This window comes from Poecilia reticulata, linkage group LG18, assembly GCF_000633615.1.
Source record: "Poecilia reticulata strain Guanapo linkage group LG18, Guppy_female_1.0+MT, whole genome shotgun sequence".
NCBI classification, from domain to species: Eukaryota; Metazoa; Chordata; class Actinopteri; order Cyprinodontiformes; family Poeciliidae; genus Poecilia; species Poecilia reticulata.
Genome location: NC_024348.1, coordinates 13017118 through 13035853, shown reverse-complemented (window position 1 = coordinate 13035853; position 18736 = coordinate 13017118). Strand labels below are relative to the sequence as shown.

The 18736-nt window shown below is 39.0% G+C and overlaps 1 protein-coding gene across 1 annotated transcript in view; it reads left to right on the top strand.

The window, feature by feature from the left end:
* Positions 1-18535, top strand: part of LOC103480602 (protein NLRC3-like) — a 23227-nt gene extending 4692 nt beyond the window's left edge. The window contains exons 3-9 of the mRNA XM_008435617.2: positions 263-332; positions 454-667; positions 4535-6329; positions 6415-6588; positions 15969-16142; positions 17119-17165; positions 17281-18535. Of these exons, the coding sequence (XP_008433839.2) occupies positions 263-332; positions 454-667; positions 4535-6329; positions 6415-6588; positions 15969-16142; positions 17119-17165; positions 17281-17831 (3025 nt within the window). The 3' untranslated portion in view covers positions 17832-18535. The remainder of the gene's footprint in view (positions 1-262; positions 333-453; positions 668-4534; positions 6330-6414; positions 6589-15968; positions 16143-17118; positions 17166-17280) is intronic.
* Positions 18536-18736: the final 201 nt, after the last annotated feature.

The following is an 18736-nucleotide window of genomic DNA, read 5'->3' as shown; positions in this document are numbered from 1 at the left end:
ACACACACACACAAACACACAGAGAGAGATACATACACATGCACCCGCACACACACACACAAACACACACACACATACATGTATGTATACATGCGTGTGTGTATGCATGTATGTATGTATACATACTTGGTCAGTTGACCAAGCTGCAGATTATAGTTAGCTATATGACAGAAACTCGTCTCATTGAATATTCAAAATATATGAATGTTGACCTCTATTTTGAGTTGCACTGACTTGCTTTAAGCTCATGATTTCTCCATAGATTCGATGAGAGCCCAGACATTGGTCAACCTCCACATGAGTTTCAAATGCGGCTGATCCCCATATTTGTGGTCTGTATTCAGTAGATACTACTACTCTCTTGTGTTTATTAATCTTTTACTGCACTTTATAGATCACTTGATTGTCTCAGATTTTTTTCAGAAGGATGTTTCATGTCTTATTCTGCTTTAGGAACTGGAGAAAAAGATTGTGACGTTTGTGAAGGATGAGCTGAAGGAGATCAAGAAGGTCTTGAGTTCAGAATACCCCGATGAGGAGGAGGAGAGTCTGTCTGGAAATAAGGATGAGAAGCTAAGAAGTAGCACCAGAGAGGCTTTGTTAAAGATCACCATTAATTTCTTGAGAATGATGAATCTGGATGACCTGGCTGACCTTCTGCAGAGCAGTAAGAGAGATATTCTTCTACAGAAATGGAGGAACAAAAGATCATTAAAGACTTATTGTAGTTGACACCAGATATAGATAGCTTCAAAGAAAATTAAGTCTACAAGAATCTGTTTCATGGATCTGACCTTTATTCTGATGAAACCTAAGATTAAATCCTGCAATTATATTTTATGTCATTTCCCTCAAATATATATATTTTTGGTTTTTTACAAAAGTACTCTTAACACAATCCAAAAAATATAAAATTTGATTTTGTGAAAAAAAAACTTTAATTAGGCTACAGTACATACATTATCTTCAAATGTTGAAGCAAAAACAGGCATGATGAAAACCCTTCTATATGACCTTAGAGTAGCGGTTCTCAACGTGGGCGGTACCGCCCCCCAGGGGGCGTTCAGAGTATGGCAGGGGTCGCTGGTGGACATTTTTACAAAAGGGGGGCCCTGGGATGCCTTTGGGGGGCGTTTGGTTGAAGGTAAACTTTACACCTTAAATGCACAACAATGCCAGTTTAGACTTTGAGCAACTTGGTAAAACTGTATTGTGTAACATTAAATCATGCTTGGCTGCAACAATATAGATGGCAGCTCTTCTATTCAGTGTTTGTAGCTTCTGTTAGCTTCTTGGCGCAGCTCCGTTTTCCTGCTACTGGTAGCTAAAATCACGATACCCTCACTGTGTATCCCTCTGAAAAATGAACCCATCTAAATAAGAAATCTCTCCATGGGTGATACGATAGAGAGCGTTCATTTTATAGCATTAACACCGGTGCTGTAAGTGGTTCGGTATGAAACGGAGGTGATAGAACAACACAGCACTTTTAAATTTCAATAATCAGAATACCGAAATTGTTTTCGTTGTTTTAAAAGGTTTATGTCAGTCTGCCTTTTCCCCACCGATACGCCCTGCACCTTAGGGGCTTAAAAAAAAACAACCGACGCGCACATTGCCAAAACGCTGAAACAGGAGAAGCGGGACATAAAACGGAGCGATGAACTAGAAGTGAATTATGGCATAGAAACAGAGAATCCGATGCTGAACAGTTAAAAATCAACATATGATGTGAAAAACATGATGATTAGGCGGCGCAGCAGGTGATAAGTGAAAATTACTGGTGGTCAATAAACAATCAAATAAATGTAGCAACAGGAAAGAAACTAAAGTGGACATAGCAATAAACCAAGAGAGGATAATACTAATCAAAAGAAACTAAATGGAAATGAACGAAGAACAAAATGCAAGAATAAACTAAGAAACTAAAGTAAATACAGAGGAATAAACTGGTATGGCAAGACCTTTCGAGCAATAATTAATACAGAGGACTGTATGGCAAGAATAAACAGACACCATTCCCAGATAAAAGATAAAATAATATTGTTGAAGTGCCATGGGTTTGTTGAGACCACATCTAGYACYGAGAATAAATATATCTTACAGACCATAATAGTAAAGAACTGATCACTTATTTATGTTTTTAATTAGACTTGATATATTTATTTCTTCAATATTATTTTTCATGTCAGTGTTAATGTCATGAGGCTGATGACTCCATGATACTTTCAGTTTGACTCATTAGGATCTGATTAAGAACCAGATTTGTTCTTTGTAATTTCTGTCCAGTAAAACTATTAATCTATAAATCAATGGACAGGTCTATATAAAGATATAATCCATGTTTCTGTCTCATATTTGTATGGCATTAAAAGGATCTGAAACTTTAGTTTTTCCGCTGAAAGCTCTGGTTTGCACAATAAATGCCATGTGGGTGAAGTTTTATGGATGATACTGTGATGTCCCATTCTCCTGAAGGCAGCACTGAGCTGCACCACCAGAAACCCACAGAAACACTGAAGAGAAGAAGAGCTATGATTAATGTAGTTACWGTTCTATCCATGTTTTAATGCTCAGTCATTTTGCAAATAGTTCAAAGTTTAAACTGGCATGTTGAACATCTTTTTATCTTGTCATTTTGTGGAATATTTAACAACTAGAAAATGGCAAAGAATAAGAATATTTTTTCTACTCTGATTGGCTGCTGTTAGATCTACCAATTTTAACTTGAATGTTCATTGCATTTTTCGTGGACACCTGTGAAAATAATTTCTATTCCAATGACTTTTTTGTTCTCTGGGAAATTATTTTTGATGACAAATACAGAAACAAGCATAAAAACCAAAACATCTACAATAGTGATAGTAATATTAATGATAAAACAATAGTCAGTGCAAAGTAGCCCTCAAATTCTTTGGTGGGGGGTAGTGAGGGACCTGGATAAAGGCTAGGGGTGCGTTGGCCCAAAAAAGGTTGAGAAACACTGCCTTAGAGCCTTTGTTGGGGTCTCACTTGGAAAAATAGCTAATTTTCCTAGCCAGTGTTGAAAAGTATGGAATTTGATTTCCATCTTTATCCAGGTCTTGAGAAATATGGGGAAAAAAATGATTATGAAAAAATGTTGAGTTTCCAAACTGTATTCTTTATTATGTTATGTAAAAGATAACAATTTAATTTCTAAAGCATTTACACTATATTGCCAAAATTATTAGCTCACTTCCCCTCCCTCATATATAAGCTTTCAGTGGCATCCCATTATGCTGGTTCACCCTTTGCATCTAGAACAGCTTCAAATCTTCTGGGAAGACTGTCCACAAGGTTTTAGAGTGTATTTATGAGGATTTTGACAATTCTTCCAGAAGCACATTTGTGAGGTCACATACTGATGTTAGACGAGAAGGCCTGGCTCTCAGTCTCTCCTCTAATTCATCCCAAAGGTTTTCTATCAGGTTGAGGTCAGGACTCTGTGCAGGCCAGTCAAGTTCATCTACACCAGAGTTGCTTTGTGCGCTGGTGCACAGTCATGTTGGAAGAAGAAGGAGCCAGTTCCAAACTGTTCCCAATATGTTGGGAGCATGGAATTGTCCAAAATGTCTTGGTACACTGAAGCATTCAGAGTTCTTTTCACTGGAACTAAGGGGCCAAGTCGAGCTCCTGAAAGACAGCGCCACACTATGGTCTCCCCTTCACCAAACTTTAAACTTGGCACAATGCAGTCAGACACATACCGGTCCCCTGGCAACTGCCAAATTCAGACTCCTTCATCAAATTGCCAGATGGAGAAGCACGATTGGTCACTCCAGAGAACACACCTCCACTGCTCTAGTCCAATGGCAGTGTGTTATACCACTGCAGCCAACGCTTTGCAATGAACTTGGTGATGTATATCTTGGATGCAAACTGCTCCACCTCGGAAACCCATTCCTTGAAGCTCTCTGTGCACTGTTGTTGAGCTAATCTGAAGGCCACATGAAGTTTGGAGGTTTGTAATGATTGACTCTGCAGAAAGTTGGCGACTTCTTTGTGCTATTTGCTTCAGCATCCACTGACCCCGCTCCATCAATTTACGTGGCCTACCACTTTGTGGCTGAGTTGCTGTCATTCCCAGACTTCCATTTTCTTATAATACAGCTTACAGTTGACTGTGGAATATTTGGGAGCGAGAAAATTTCACAATGGTATTTGTTGCACATGTGGCATCCTATCACAGTTTCATAATGGAATTCCCTGAGATCCTGAGAATGACTCATTCATTCACAAATGATTGTAAAAGCAGTTTGGATGTTTAGATGCTTCATTTTATACACCTGGATAATGGAAGGGATCAGAACATCTGACTCAAATAATTTAGATGTGTGAGCAAATATTGTTGGCAATATAGTGTATTTATTCCTCCAATGAAATGTAAGTTGCTTTTATTTTCTCATTAAAACTTTAAAAAAATAATTTACAGCAGTTCGTTATGTTTCAGTCCCTCACAGAAACATGACAAAATTACTCTTTATTGACATTATTTTATATTTTTGTTTCATAGAATCACTCATCACATGCCAACAAACACTAAAGTCTAACATAAAGAAGAAATTCCAGAGGGTGTATGAAGGAATCGCTAAATCAGGAAATCAAACCTTTCTAAATCAGATCTACACAGAGCTCTACATTACAGAGGGGGACAATGGGGAAGTAAATAAGGAACATGAGGTCAGACAGATTGAATCAGTGACCTGGAAACCAGACAGACCAGAAACAACAATTAGACATGAAGACATATTTAAACAGTCACCAGAAAGAGATGAGCCAATCAGAACAGTGATGACAAAGGGAGTGGCTGGCATTGGGAAAACAGTCCTGACTCAAAAGTTCACTCTGGACTGGGCAGAAGACAAAGCCAACCAAAACATCCAGTTCATGTTTCCATTCACATTCAGAGAACTGAATCTGTTAAAAGATGAACAGTTCAGCTTGGTGGAGCTTGTTCATCACTTTTTTAGTGAAACCAAAGGAATCTCCAGGTTTGAAGAGTTAAAGGTTGTGTTCATCTTTGATGGCTTGGATGAAAGTAGACTTCCACTGGACTTCCACAACAATGAGATCCTGACAGATATAACAAAGTCCACCTCAGTGGATGTTCTTCTGACAAACCTCATCAGAGGGAACCTGATTCCCAAAGCTCACCTCTGGATAACCACAAGACCTGCAGCAGCCAATCAGATCCCTGCTGAGTGTGTTGGCATGATGACAGAGATCAGAGGATTCACTGACCCACAGAAAGACGAGTACTTCACTAAAAGGTTTAAATATAAGGAGCAGGCAAGAAAGGTAATCTTCCACATGAAGAAATCCAGAAGCCTCCACATCATGTGCCATATCCCAATCTTCTGCTGGATCACTGCTAAAGTTGTGGAAGACATGTTGAACAAGAAATATGGAGAAGATCTGCCAAAGACCCTGACTGAAATGTACATTCACTTTCTGGTGGTACAAGCCAAACTGAAGGTCACCAAGTATGATGGAGGAGCTGAGACAGATTCAATCTGGAGTCCAGAGAACCAGAAGATGATTGAGTCTCTGGGAAAACTGGCTTTTGAACAGCTGATGAAAAGAAACCTGATCTTCTATGAATCAGACCTGGCAGAGTGTGGCATCAATATCAGAGCAGCTTCAACGTACTCAGGAGTGTTCACACAGATCTTCAGAGAAGAGAGCGGACTGTACCAGGACAAGGTGTTCTGCTTCGTCCACCTGAGTGTTCAGGAATTTCTGGCTGCTCTTCATGTTCACCTGACCTTCATCAAATCTGGAGTCAATCTGCTGGAAAAGAAGGAAATGAAATCCAAGGTATTGGAAAAACAAAACCATGAATCTTCAGAGACAGAAATGTACCAGAGGGCTGTGGACATGGCCCTAGAGAGTCCAGATGGACACCTGGACTTGTTCCTCCGCTTCCTACTTGGTCTTTCACTGGAGACCAATAATTGTTGGTTAGGTAGACTTGTGAGACAGAGAGAGAAATACTTAGCAACTAATAAGGACACAGCCCAGTACGTTAAGAAGAAGATTAATGATCAAAAATATGTTGAGAAAAGCATCAATCTGTTCCACTGCCTGAATGAACTAAAGGATCAGTCCCTGATGGAGGAAATCCAACAATCTCTACAAACAGGAAGTCTTTCAGTACACCAGCTGTCTCCTGCTCAGTGGTCAGCTCTGCATTTCATCCTACTTTCATCAAACAAAAATCTGGAGATGTTTGACCTGAAGAAATACTCTGCTTCAGAAGGCGCTCTTCAGCGACTGCTGCCAATAGCTGAAGCCACAAGCAAAGTTATGTAAGTAAAGATTTAGTAAGTTTCATAAAATAAAATAAAAATAATAAGACAAAACTAATAAATAGTATTTTGTTTGTCCTTTCAGACTGAGTGGGTGTAACCTCTCAGAGAGAAGCTGTGAAGCTCTGTCCTCATTGCTCAGCTCAACAACATCTAGTCTCAGAGATCTGGACCTGAGTAACAACGACCTCACAGATTCAGGAGTGAAGCTGCTGTGCAATGGACTGAGGAGTCCTAACTGTGAATTGGAGATTCTGAGGCAAGTTAAATTATTCCATTGTTTACATAGGTAGCAAATTTATGAACATGTCTACAACATGTTTAAGTATGAAGTGGGAACCCTGTAGAGCAGTGTTTCTCAGTGCAGGTCCTCATGAACCACTGCCCTCAATATTTTAGATGCATCTCTGCTCCAGAACACCTGAGAAATCTATGTGAAATTCAGCAATATTATTTAGGGAAACATTATTCCAGTGCTGAATGAAAATATAATTGCATTAACCCTAACGCCGAAGCACTAAATACTACTATGTTGATTTTCATTACAAACCTATCTATATGGTTGTGCTTAAGGAAGTGATTCTTTGGAATGGACCCTTCACTCATGATTACAAATTCATAGTTGTTGAGTATTGCTAACACTGTTGTTGATTTTGCCAAATTTGCCATTGTACGGGGCATGCAGGACATCAGTCGATTTTAAACTGTTTACTGTAGAACTAAATAGATCAATTTGAAGTATGGAATTGATATTTGGATATTTGGTGGAGGAAACCAAACTGCTTCTTATTTTGAAGTCTTCACCCTCTTCAAAATAAGAGTATGAATAAGATCAATGAATATTATATGATATAAATATTTAACTACTTGAAAAACTCAAAAAATTCAATAACCAAAACCTCAACACAAATGTTTAACTTTAGTCAACTGTAAATGAAAAAAAGAAAAAGAAAATTAGTTTAGGGAAAGTTACATGTGTAAAACTCAGCAAAGTTAGCAAAAATGCTGAACAAAATATGAGCTCCGCTATTAGTGGATTTGTGGAAGTGCGCTCACTTGGGCTGTCTGTTCACATGAGTGATGCAGCCCCCAGTGGTGGAGAAAGTACTCAAAAAATGTACTTAAGTAAAAGTACAAATACACAGACAAAAATGTACTTAAGTAAAAGTAAAACTACCACATTAACATTTGTACTTAAGTAAAAGTAAAAACGTGTGGGTTCTGGGTATGATCGCAAGGTAGAAGGTCGCATCCGGCACCGCTTCTGACAAGAATCCTTAAAAATCCCTTTTAAATCTACTGAACGCTACAGCAACGGTATCTGTGATTGATTTGGATGAAACTATTCCAGGACCTGGAAGACCGAGCAAAGATAAGTCAAGAATAACTTTGCAATCCAAGCTGACGGACTACGGACCGCAAAACGCGGAGCCTAGCACAAACGAAGCTAGCAAGAAAGTTAGCAAGGAGCCAAGCAGCAGCAAGGGAGTAGATGGAGAGCTAGCGGCTAACAACGGCGAAATGAACAACTCACTCTGCGACAAAGCAAAAATACTTGGAGCAATTAAAAGCTTAAAGTCCGAATTATCTGAAAGATTTGACGGTGTTATGACAGCCATAGAAGCAGTGAGGAAAGAAGTGGGAGAATGTGCGAAGCGTTTGACACAGGCAGAGGAACGTTTATCCATGGTGGAGGACGAGCAATTGTCGCTAATTAACAAAGTTACGAGCTTGGAGGAAACGAAGAAGCGACTGGAGAAAAAAATGGTCGACATGGAAACGAGATCTCGCCTCAACAACCTCAGATTGGTGAACCTCCCTGAAGGAGGAGAAGGCTCCGATGCCTGTGAATTTTTGGAAAGCTGGTTACCAGACATGTTGGATCTACCTGCCCTTAGAAACCCGCTGATTATCGAAAGAGCTCACCGGGTCGGCCCGAAAAGAAACGCAGAGGCACCTCCAAGAACCGTAATAATGCGGTACCTCAACTATAAACAAAAGGACACCATACTTAAAGCAAACAGGGCAAAGATGGATATCCTCTATAAAAACCAACGGGTGAGACTCTACAACGATGTTTCTGTGGAGATACACAAGCAGCGCAAACAGTATGATGGAGTCCGCAAACGCCTCCACGAGCTCGGGCTGAGACATGGCATCTTCCCTCCAGCTAAACTGATCCTTACGTACCAACGGGAAACTTTCAGGTTCAACAAACCAGCTGAGGTCCAAGCGTTCATCGATCGGACTCAGAGGAGTCAGATAAGTGCAACGGAGTGACTGAAAAGATCCAATACAGTTAGATTGTAGCGATGGTGTGTCTCTGTCCAATTTATATTTCTGTTAGTCCATCTTTATGTTCAAAATATATAGTGTGGAGTTTTACTCTTTACAGTACTCTTTATTTTATTTACCTTATATTTCCAGTACTCAGGATATTCTGCCTTTGTTGTACATATATTAGGGACCACCTTAAAAATATAGGAATAATTAGACTGTTGGAAACCCAGGAGACAGTCGGGCACAATATATACATCTGTTTTTTACTTGTTGGCGGCAGTAATAGTAAGCGAGAGAATAGATCTTAAGGATCTACATATGCCAGTTGTTGGAAGCATTATATTGGGAGGGCCTAACTTTTTGGTTGGGAATGGGGTTTTGTTTGTTCTAGTGGTTCAGGGTTTGTGGGAGTACGTTAATTGTTCAGTTATTTTTCTTGACCCTCTCGGCCACAGTTGCAATGTTACCGCATCAGCGACCTTCAAGGTGACATGATGCAGAGAACAGAAGTTAAATGCACATCCTGGAACTGTAGAGGCTTACATAAAACAAAAAAAAATCAAACAAGTCATGAACAAACTGAAAGATCTAAATTCTAAAATAGTATTTTTACAGGAGACCCATCTCTTGGAGGAAGAAAATATAAAATTACATAGGAGGTGGCAGGGAGATTTATATGCAGCTTCGTTTACATCAAGAGCCAGGGGAGTAATTACTCTAATTCATAAATCTGTTCCTTTTCAGGTCACCAATGTTATTAAAGATAAATTGGGGAGATATCTGATTATTCAGGGGTCTATCTTACATGAAACCCTGAATCTAGTAAATGTGTATGGTCCCAACTCTGATGATGATGTTTTCTATACCAATTTCTTTCTTGTCCTATCGTCGCTGCCAGGAAAATATATTATAGGGGGTGATTGGAATTGTGTCCTATACCCCACTCTGGACAGAACTTCGGGAACTGATCAAACACACACCAGAAGTAGAGAAACAATATATAATTTTATGAAAGAATTAAATCTGCTAGATATCTGGAGACACTTAAAACCTACTGAAACAATCTACTCATGCCATTCAAGAACATTTAGAACATACTCACGCATCGATTATTTTTTTGATTTCAACAGTTACTCTCAAATATAACTGATTGTTCCTATGATAGCATACTTCTATCAGACCATGCTCTCTGTAATTTAATATATTCTAGCAACTGCCTGATGAGAGATCCTCCTAGATGGTGTTCACACCAGAAATGGCTGAAAGACAAGAAATTTCTTAAATATGTTGGAGAAAGGATAGACAAATATTTCAGTATCAACACCACTCAAACTTCAGCCTGTTTAAAATGGGATGCTTTTAAGGCATGCTTAAGGGGTTATATAATTAGCTACACAGCGTCAAAATCTAAAGAGCAGCGTAAGAACAGACAACAATTAGAATCTAAAATTAAATCATTAGAAGCACAGGTTTTTAGAAATGGCAACACAGAATCTGAGAAGGAATTGCTGTTATTAAAGGCACAATATGAAAAAGAATCTGCAGACAGAGCAGCCTCCAGTTTATTAAGATTAAATCAGTCATTCTATGAACAAGGAGAAAAACAGGGGAAACTCTTGGCATGGCAAATAAAACAGTTGGAAGTGCAAAAAAAATATAACCTCTATTATTGATGGTAAAGGAGAAACATTAGTAGACCCAATCAAAATAAATGATGAGTTTAGGAAATACTATGAAAAGTTGTATGATTCTCAAGACACCTCTGTTATTCAAGAACACGACTCATTTTTAAACAAGTTAACTATTCCCTCGATTGATGAAAATTATAGAGAACAGCTGGAAGCTGAAATTACGGGGGAAGAACTTGGTCAGGCTATAGACTGCATGAAGGCAGGGAAGAAAGCTGGGCCAGATGGGTTCTCTATAGACTTTTATAAAAATTTAAAAAGCGTCTAATAAGCCCTATGTTAGAGATGTTTCAAGAGGCATATTGTAATGGTGGCTTACCAAAATCTATGACAAGTGCTTTAATTTCTATGCTTCCCAAACCAGGGAAACCCAGCAATAAATGTGAAAACTTGAGGCCAATAAGTTTGCTCAACTCTGACCTAAAAATAATCTGTAAAATATTAGCGATTTGTCTACAAGAGTCACTCCCTTCAGTGATACACAAGGATCAAAATGGCTTTATTCTGGGACGGCAAGGTCTGCATAATGTGAGGAGGCTTCTAAACATTATTCACGATACAGGGGTGAAATCAGGAAAAGCACTTCTTTCACTAGGTGCTGAGAAAGCGTTCGATCGAGTCGAATGGCCCTATCTATTCAACATTTTAAATCGTTTCGGTTATGGAAAGAATTTTAAAAAATGGATACATCTACTATATTTAAATCCTACTGCGGAAATTTTAACAAATAAAAATGTGTCTAAACCCATCGACATCAAACGAGGATGTCGGCAAGGATGCCCTTTATCCCCTTTACTATTTACTTTAGCATTGGAGCCTTTTGCTATAGCTGTAAGGTCCCATAAAGCCATAGCAGGCATTTCAATTAGACAAGTAGTTACTACAATGGGCCACAAAAGGAGTAGATACAATTCAAGCATTATACCAAGAAAATTCAGCTTACGTGATGTCTTTTGAAGAATTCAGACAGAAATGTAATATAAATAGAAAGTATTTCTTTAAATACCTTCAGCTTAGGAACTATATTGGGTCAAAAAACAAAGGACTAACCGAACCACCAAAGTCCCATCTAGAAGAAATTGTTAACAAAGACAGCACAAGTAAAGGTGCAATTTCAGAATTCTACAACTTTATGGTCCTTAATTCTTCAGAAGACTCAGTATTGAAACTGGAAGCCTGGAAATCATACCTGGGAGTGAACTTGTCACAGGAGGACTGGCTGTCTATCTGTATAAGGGCTCAGAAACAAACAGTTAATTCTCGCTTAAGGTTACTGCAGTATAAATGGTTAATGCGAATATATATTACACCAGTCAAATTGAATCGGTACAATTCTAATATACCAGACATATGCACAAAATGTTTAGAGGAAAAAGGGACCTTGCTTCATTGTATCTGGGAATGTAGGAAAATTAAAAAATGTTGGAAAGCAATAAAAGAAACTGTAGAACAGGGGTCCCCAAACTACGGCCCGCCTCCACATTTGGTCCAGCCCCCTGAACAATACCAGAGAGAATACAGATTTTTTTTCATATACCGTATTTTTCCGATTTATATGTGGATTTTTCTTCAACCACCAGGGGGCTCTTTAGCAGGAAGTGTGTCCTGTAAACTGTGGGTGTTTTGTTTTGCATGGCGCATTGCTGCCATCTGTTGGACTTTTAGGGAACTGCTTGACTTTTATGTTATTTAATCAGTGCGGTTGTTTGATAGCGGTAGAGCAGATGAACACACGTGTTTGTTATGAACGTGGCATTCCAGGTTGAGTTCTTCTAAGCAATGCCTGTAAGTAGCAGTTTATACTTCAAAACGAGCCTTTATGTTAACATATGATAAAAGAAGTAACTTGTTTATTGAATTAGTTTTGGAAATACCTGCGGGCRATTTGATTATGTGCTACGTCATTGCTAACTAGCAGGCTGCTAAGATTTCTCAGGTCTTTACATAGCATTGCCGCTCATAGCATTCTGAGGTAGCTGTTGTATCAGTTGTACTTATAATGTATGTATCTGAATGTAAAAACACTTCTGTAAACTGCTCTGAGCTCATCCTGAGTTGTTTGTGTTTTGACAGTTTCACTCCATTCTACATGGAAATAAAGGAAGAACTAATTAATCCTGACTCGTGTGAAAGGAGTTTGGCTGATGGTTAGTTTTGGTACAAGAGCGAGACCATTACAAAGTGAATCATTGGAAGTCAAAATTGGAAATCAAAGAAGAAAGCGCCCATTAAAACGAAATTAGGTTTTAATAGGGAATTGAAACTTGAGAATGTTGTTGATCAGTTAAATAGCATTGAGGGGAAATGCTATTTAACAGTTTTTTAAATAATACTGGGATCATTATGAGAATTTAAGGTATAGATATTAGGATCCAGTAGATGGCAGTAGTGCAACAATAATGGATGCAAGCTGCTGTTGAAATCTATAGAAGAAGAAGAAGAACGTGCCCATTTTCATTTAGCACATGCTAGTAGCAACACGAAGGATCAGCACTTTTACTGTTACAGTTACTGTTTGGAAACTACTGTAATCAGTTCAGTTAAATCTAAACTTGGCAAATTTTCTTTTTCAACGTAATAAATGTGATATTCAATTGACCTGTTATGACTCAAATTTTGGGTGTCCGCCCCCCTCTGCTGCTGCTGCATCGCTGTGGAAAACCTGGAGCGGCAGAGAGATCTGCGGTTTATATGTGTATGTGTACTGGTTTAAAAAAAACTTTTGGGTTGTGGTTTATAGTCCGGTGTGGCTCATAGTTAGGAAAATACGGATTATAATCCTTCCTGAATTTTTTTCTGTGAAGAACCCAGAGAGGGTTATTTGGTTATTATTTATTCCATTAATAGTGTTATTATTTATTTCCTGACTTTTGTTCTGTGAAGAACCCAGAGAGAGTTATTTGATTGTGCTTTCTGGAAAACAATAAATTTTTACATTTACGAACTCCTGCAATCGTCACACTTTTTCTGTTACAAACTGACTCCGGCCCCCCAGCAGAGAAGGGAAAAGTTATGTAGCCCTCATAGGAAAAAGTTTGGGGACCACTGCTGTAGAACATCTAGTCTCAAAAGATGTAGAATTAGATCCGTTTTTTTCTAATTTTAGGTCTATATCCAAAAAATTATTTGTTTACTAAAAGCGAACAACTGTTGATAGACATGTGTCTATTAGAAGCTAAGAGACTGATAGCACTATTCTGGAAAAGAACAACAGGTCCAGGTATCAAACAATGGATCAAACACATGCTGAAGACTTTACCTCTGGAACGCATAGCGTATCTCCAAAAAGGGAAAAGCTAATTATTTGAAACCATTTGGAGACCATTCCTGAATTTTGTTGAAGGGGTGGACTTGTCTCAAGAAGAAGAACTCAGCTAAAGTCAAGACTTATTTTGGACCACAATGTTAAACAAAGGAGCCTCAACAGTGGACTAATATCTCCGGTATGCTTAAAAGACTTATGCAAGTGTGTACCTATGAGGGCGTTTTGTTGGTCTTGTTGACTGTATTGGTTGTATGTTTAATGGCAGACATATTTGTAAAAACAAAAACACAATAATAATAATAAAAAACATTGATGGAAAAAAAAAAGTAAAAAAGTATTAAAAGTAAAAGTACTTGCTGAATGCATTACCTCCCTAATACAATATTATTAAGTGAACTGATCATATTTAATTTTAATACATTAGAAATGTGCCATTTCAATGAACAATGCCACAGATAAAGCATGTTTTTATTATGTTTACTCTCTGTAACATAGTTTAGACTTAGATATGTAATTCTATGCATCATAATTTCAGGGATGGAAACATCTTGTCTCCTGTCCAAACATATCATGAACTTCACTTTTTTGCCACTAGTGGCTTTTATTTTTAAAGAAATCAAACAAAAAGGGGATGGAAAGAAGGTGGGTGGGAGAGGACAGGCAACCAAGGAGCCAGTAGCAGAGTTGTAGTCAAGACCACCTACCCAAGACCAAGYCAAGACCAGCACCCCGCRCTACRTGACACAAAAAAATTAAGTTTTACCTATCAAAATTGCTTCTCAAATTGATCTTAAAGATCCACATTCTCATAAACACCTAGATATTAAATTAGAGCTGAAATAAATTTAATCAGTAAAGATCCGTCCAGAAGAATCGGATCGTTCCTGAATGTCATATCACTATATTGCTGACTTTGGTCACAGAGTTGTCCCATATTTGCGACACCTCAGTCATCACCTCCGCACAATAATTCAGGCATGAGTGACAACTGTTTTTCATCGCAGATGCAACATGTGTCTCAGTACAACTAGCTTTGCTAGCATCACGTCCACGGAGGTTACCTTTCTTTAAGCTTTCCTTCCAAGTGACGCTAAAGGTTGGACGAAGTCCCCACCGTCTGTGAAAGCGAAGCGCTGCTGATTTTACATGTCGTCATATCTTATTTTTTATGCAGCGCTATTATATTACTGACATTAGATAGACATCTTCTCCTGCTCAGAGGAAACCWCTGCGCATGTCTGGAGCTCCGCGTGCGAGTAAAGGTGGAGCCGATGGGTGACAACAGACACGTAAATCACGTTATTGATGGGATTTTACGGCGCCACCTTAAATCCCTGAACTTCACATTTTAACAGAAAAAAAGCGCAACACGACTTGGATGTAACGAGTAACGCGACAGTTTTGTAGAAATGTAGTGAAGCACAAAGTACAGATACTTACTGTAAAATGTAGTGGAGTAAAAGTAGAAAGCATCAATTATTAAATCTACTTAAGTAAAGTACAGATACACGAAAATTGTACTTAAGTACAGTAACGATTACTTCCCACCACTGGCAGCCAATTGGCTTATAGGGTGATGTTTATAGTTAAGTGCATATGTGTGTAAGTCAGTGAAAACTGTCCCAGAAAGCCCCCCACCCCCCTCCCAGCCATTGTCCTTGATAAGTGATGAAGTGTTTATCAGCCCTCCTTGGCAGAGCACTGATTCAGGTCCACAGATGTCATGGAGAAGGGAGCGGTAATGGAAACACAGCATCTTGTTTATATCCAGGAGAAATTGAAATAGCCAGACTTTCCAGGAGAGAGTTCAGATAACAACAGTTGTTTGGGGCCATCTGTCATAAAGTCAATCCCACCAAGCCAAACTTGCAACTTCTTCAAGGTCTCTTCCCTCCTCCCAGCGAGTTCATGAAATGTAGGTAGCCTGCATCTGAGTGTTTATAGCATGGTATATTCCCTCACAAAGGTCAAAAGCTGCCAACGTTTTCCAAATTTCTCAATATGCCAGGTAACCACTAACTCCAAAAAGCAGAAATCCTGTTATCAAAAATCCAATGATGTACACATCTTCCACATCCTCGACTGACATGTTCTCAGAAATCAGTTATTATCGGTTATTGGTCTTTGGAGTGCGAAAACTATGGATTTAAAAAACAATTTAGCATGCATGTCTGAATATTATCCAATTTCATCATTCTGATGTTTGCTGGGAGATAAATGTCTTTTCAGATGATCAGGCTATCTACTGTGGTAGTCAGCATGCAGGCTGCTTCTTAACAGTGCTATACTGCTCTACCCCTTTTAGCATGCCAATTAATTATTTTTGCTAAAAACAAGTTCTAAAATGTGCTTCACATTGAGAACACGGGTGAGTGTCCCAACAGTGTTGTGTGTTTGCGTCTGCAGGCTTTCAGGCTGCTTGATCACAGAGGAAGGCTGTGCTGCTCTGGTCTCAGCTCTGACTATGAACCCGTCTCACCTGAAGGAGCTGGACCTCAGCTACAATAATCCAGGAGAGGCAGGAAAGGAGAGTCTAGCAGCGATACTGAAGAATCAAAGCTTTAAATTGGACTCTCTAAGGTAAGGATTTATTTTCTGCAGCCACACAGAACTACTCTTGTTCAATACTGAACTCACAATTGACACACAAGTGTAAAAACTGGGATTGAAGGTGTTGCCCAGGGTCATGAGCTAGTAGAGTACCACATCTACACCTTAAGGCAAAGAGGGATAATGATTATAGGAACAGAGCCAGAGTTTTAGTACTTTTAGAGAGTGTCAGGGTTACTTGAAAAGGAATTGTTGATGGGAGATTACAGAAATTCAAAATCCAAGGAGTGAGCTGGCAAGCAGGGCATGTAATATGGCTGGTCACAAATTGAGGGAAATATCTATGAAGAATAAATACCAGAACCATTGCACATGGCAAAACATATATGTAGGTGTGTGTGTGGGAATAATCTGGATGAATCAATGGGGATATGAATGTAGTTAGGTAAACTCAGATACCTCGACCAGCATCAGACCACGCATGCTAGTTTATTCCAGAGAGGACTTATGATGCATCAAGGAAAGTCAAGCTATGTTGGAGAGATAATTAACTGCCTATACCAGTGCAAAAGGATGTTGAACAGTGATTTTCATTGCATATGCCTTTAACTTTAACAAATTCAAAGTGGTGCATAATTGCAATAGGAAGGGATAATTGTTAATTTGATCACTCATAATTGATGTGACTGATCAGGAAATCTGAACACTGGGATGGGACTCCCAATTAGGTGGAGATCTATTCTATTCTAATAGATAAATGCTTTGATCTAAATTCTTTGTTCATTATTCTAGTGGCATTTGAACTTTGTTCCTAGCCTGTATTATTTATGCAGCTTACGGGACAGACAAAAATTGAAGAGACAAAAATCAACCATATACTCTGAACTGAACTGATATTACCAGGACAATATTAGTATTGGTGACAGAAACTCAGTGATGGATGAATGGGAAAAACCCTAAAGAAACTCACAAAAGTCTGACCATCAAAACACCTCTTTTCTTACAGCATGGAGCCTGCAGGAGAAACTTGGTTGATACCAGGTCTCAGGAAGTGTGAGTGTGTTTAATTCACTAATTTAGTATATTCCTTTATGACATTCATCATTGTCTCATTGAATTCAGAAAATTACACATCACTGACTGCATTGTGTTTTGTTCTGTCCTTCAGATTCCTGTCCACTAACAGTCGACCTTAACACTGTGAACAGATTCCTCAAACTCTCTGAAGAAAACAGGAAGATGACACGTGTGGAAGAGGAGCAGCCGTATCCTGATCATGCAGACAGATTTGATTCCTTTCAGTTGCTGTGTACTGATGTTCTGACTGGTCGCTGTTACTGGGAGGTTGAGTGGAGTGGGAGGGTCCATGTATCAGTGAGTTGCAGGGGAATAAACAGAAAAGGAGACAATGATGACTCCTGGTTTGGATTTAATGATAACTCCTTGAGTCTAACCTGCTCAGATGATGGTTACACTGTTTGGCTCAATAGTGAAAGGAAAGCCTTCATCCCTGTTCCCTCTTTCTCCTTTTCCTCCTTTGTCTCTGACAGAGTAGCTGTGTATGTGGATTGTCCTGCTGGGACTCTGTCCTTCTACAGAGTCTCTTCAGACACACTGATCCACATCTACACCTTAAACATCAAATTCACTGAACCTCTTTATCCTGGATTTGGATTTGAGTTCAGGGCAGGTTCTTGGATGTCTTTGTGTTCACTTTAAGCCCCCAAGCTTTAGTGATTGTCGTTGTTCATCTTGACTAAACTGTCACAATAAATATAACCTATTTTTCCAGACTTTTAGTCATTCCAGAGGATAAGTCACATAAATCAAATAATCATGTCACACAGAAGTAGAGTTTAGATCAGGTCTGAAAAATCCAGCCTGACCCGGCCTGAGCCTGCGTACAGTGTGTCCGAGCCCGACCCGAATAACTTTGTTGGTCCAAATTAAACCCGAGATACTGTTTTAATTAAAAATTTAGCTATTTCATCTTTAAATCATAATTTGAGTATAGCAGTGTAAATTCAGCTGTTTTTAGCTTTTGCTTAACATCTTTTAGCTCCATTTTGTTGCTTGTTGTAACCACAGGATGAGTCAAGTGCGGAAGAGGAGCAGCCGTTTCCTGATCATCCAGACAGATTTGATTCCTTTCAGTTGCCGTGTACCGATGTTCTGACTGGTCACTGTTACTGGGAGGTTGAGTGGAGTGGGAGGGTCCATGTATCAGTGAGTTGCAGGGGAATCAACAGAAAAGGAGACAATGATGACTCCTGGTTTGGATTTAATGATAACTCCTCGAGTCTAACCTGCTCAGATGATGGTTGCACTGTTTGGCTCAATAGTGAAAGGAAAGCCTTCATCCCTGTTCCCTCTTTCTCCTTGTCCTCCTTTGTGTGCAAATCATCTGGGATGTATGACTGATAGAATTAGAGTAGAAAGGGGCTACATGTGCATTAGTGCACTGAGCTTTTACACTCCAATTAACTTCTTCCTTTTTCTTTCTGTCCTCAACAAAATAAACTACTTCTTTCCCTATTAAGACTATGATAAGCTGATCAGCACAACTTTATGTTCTGCATTCTTGTTTTGTTTTCTCTGGGCTGTATGAATTGTGGGCTTAGTAA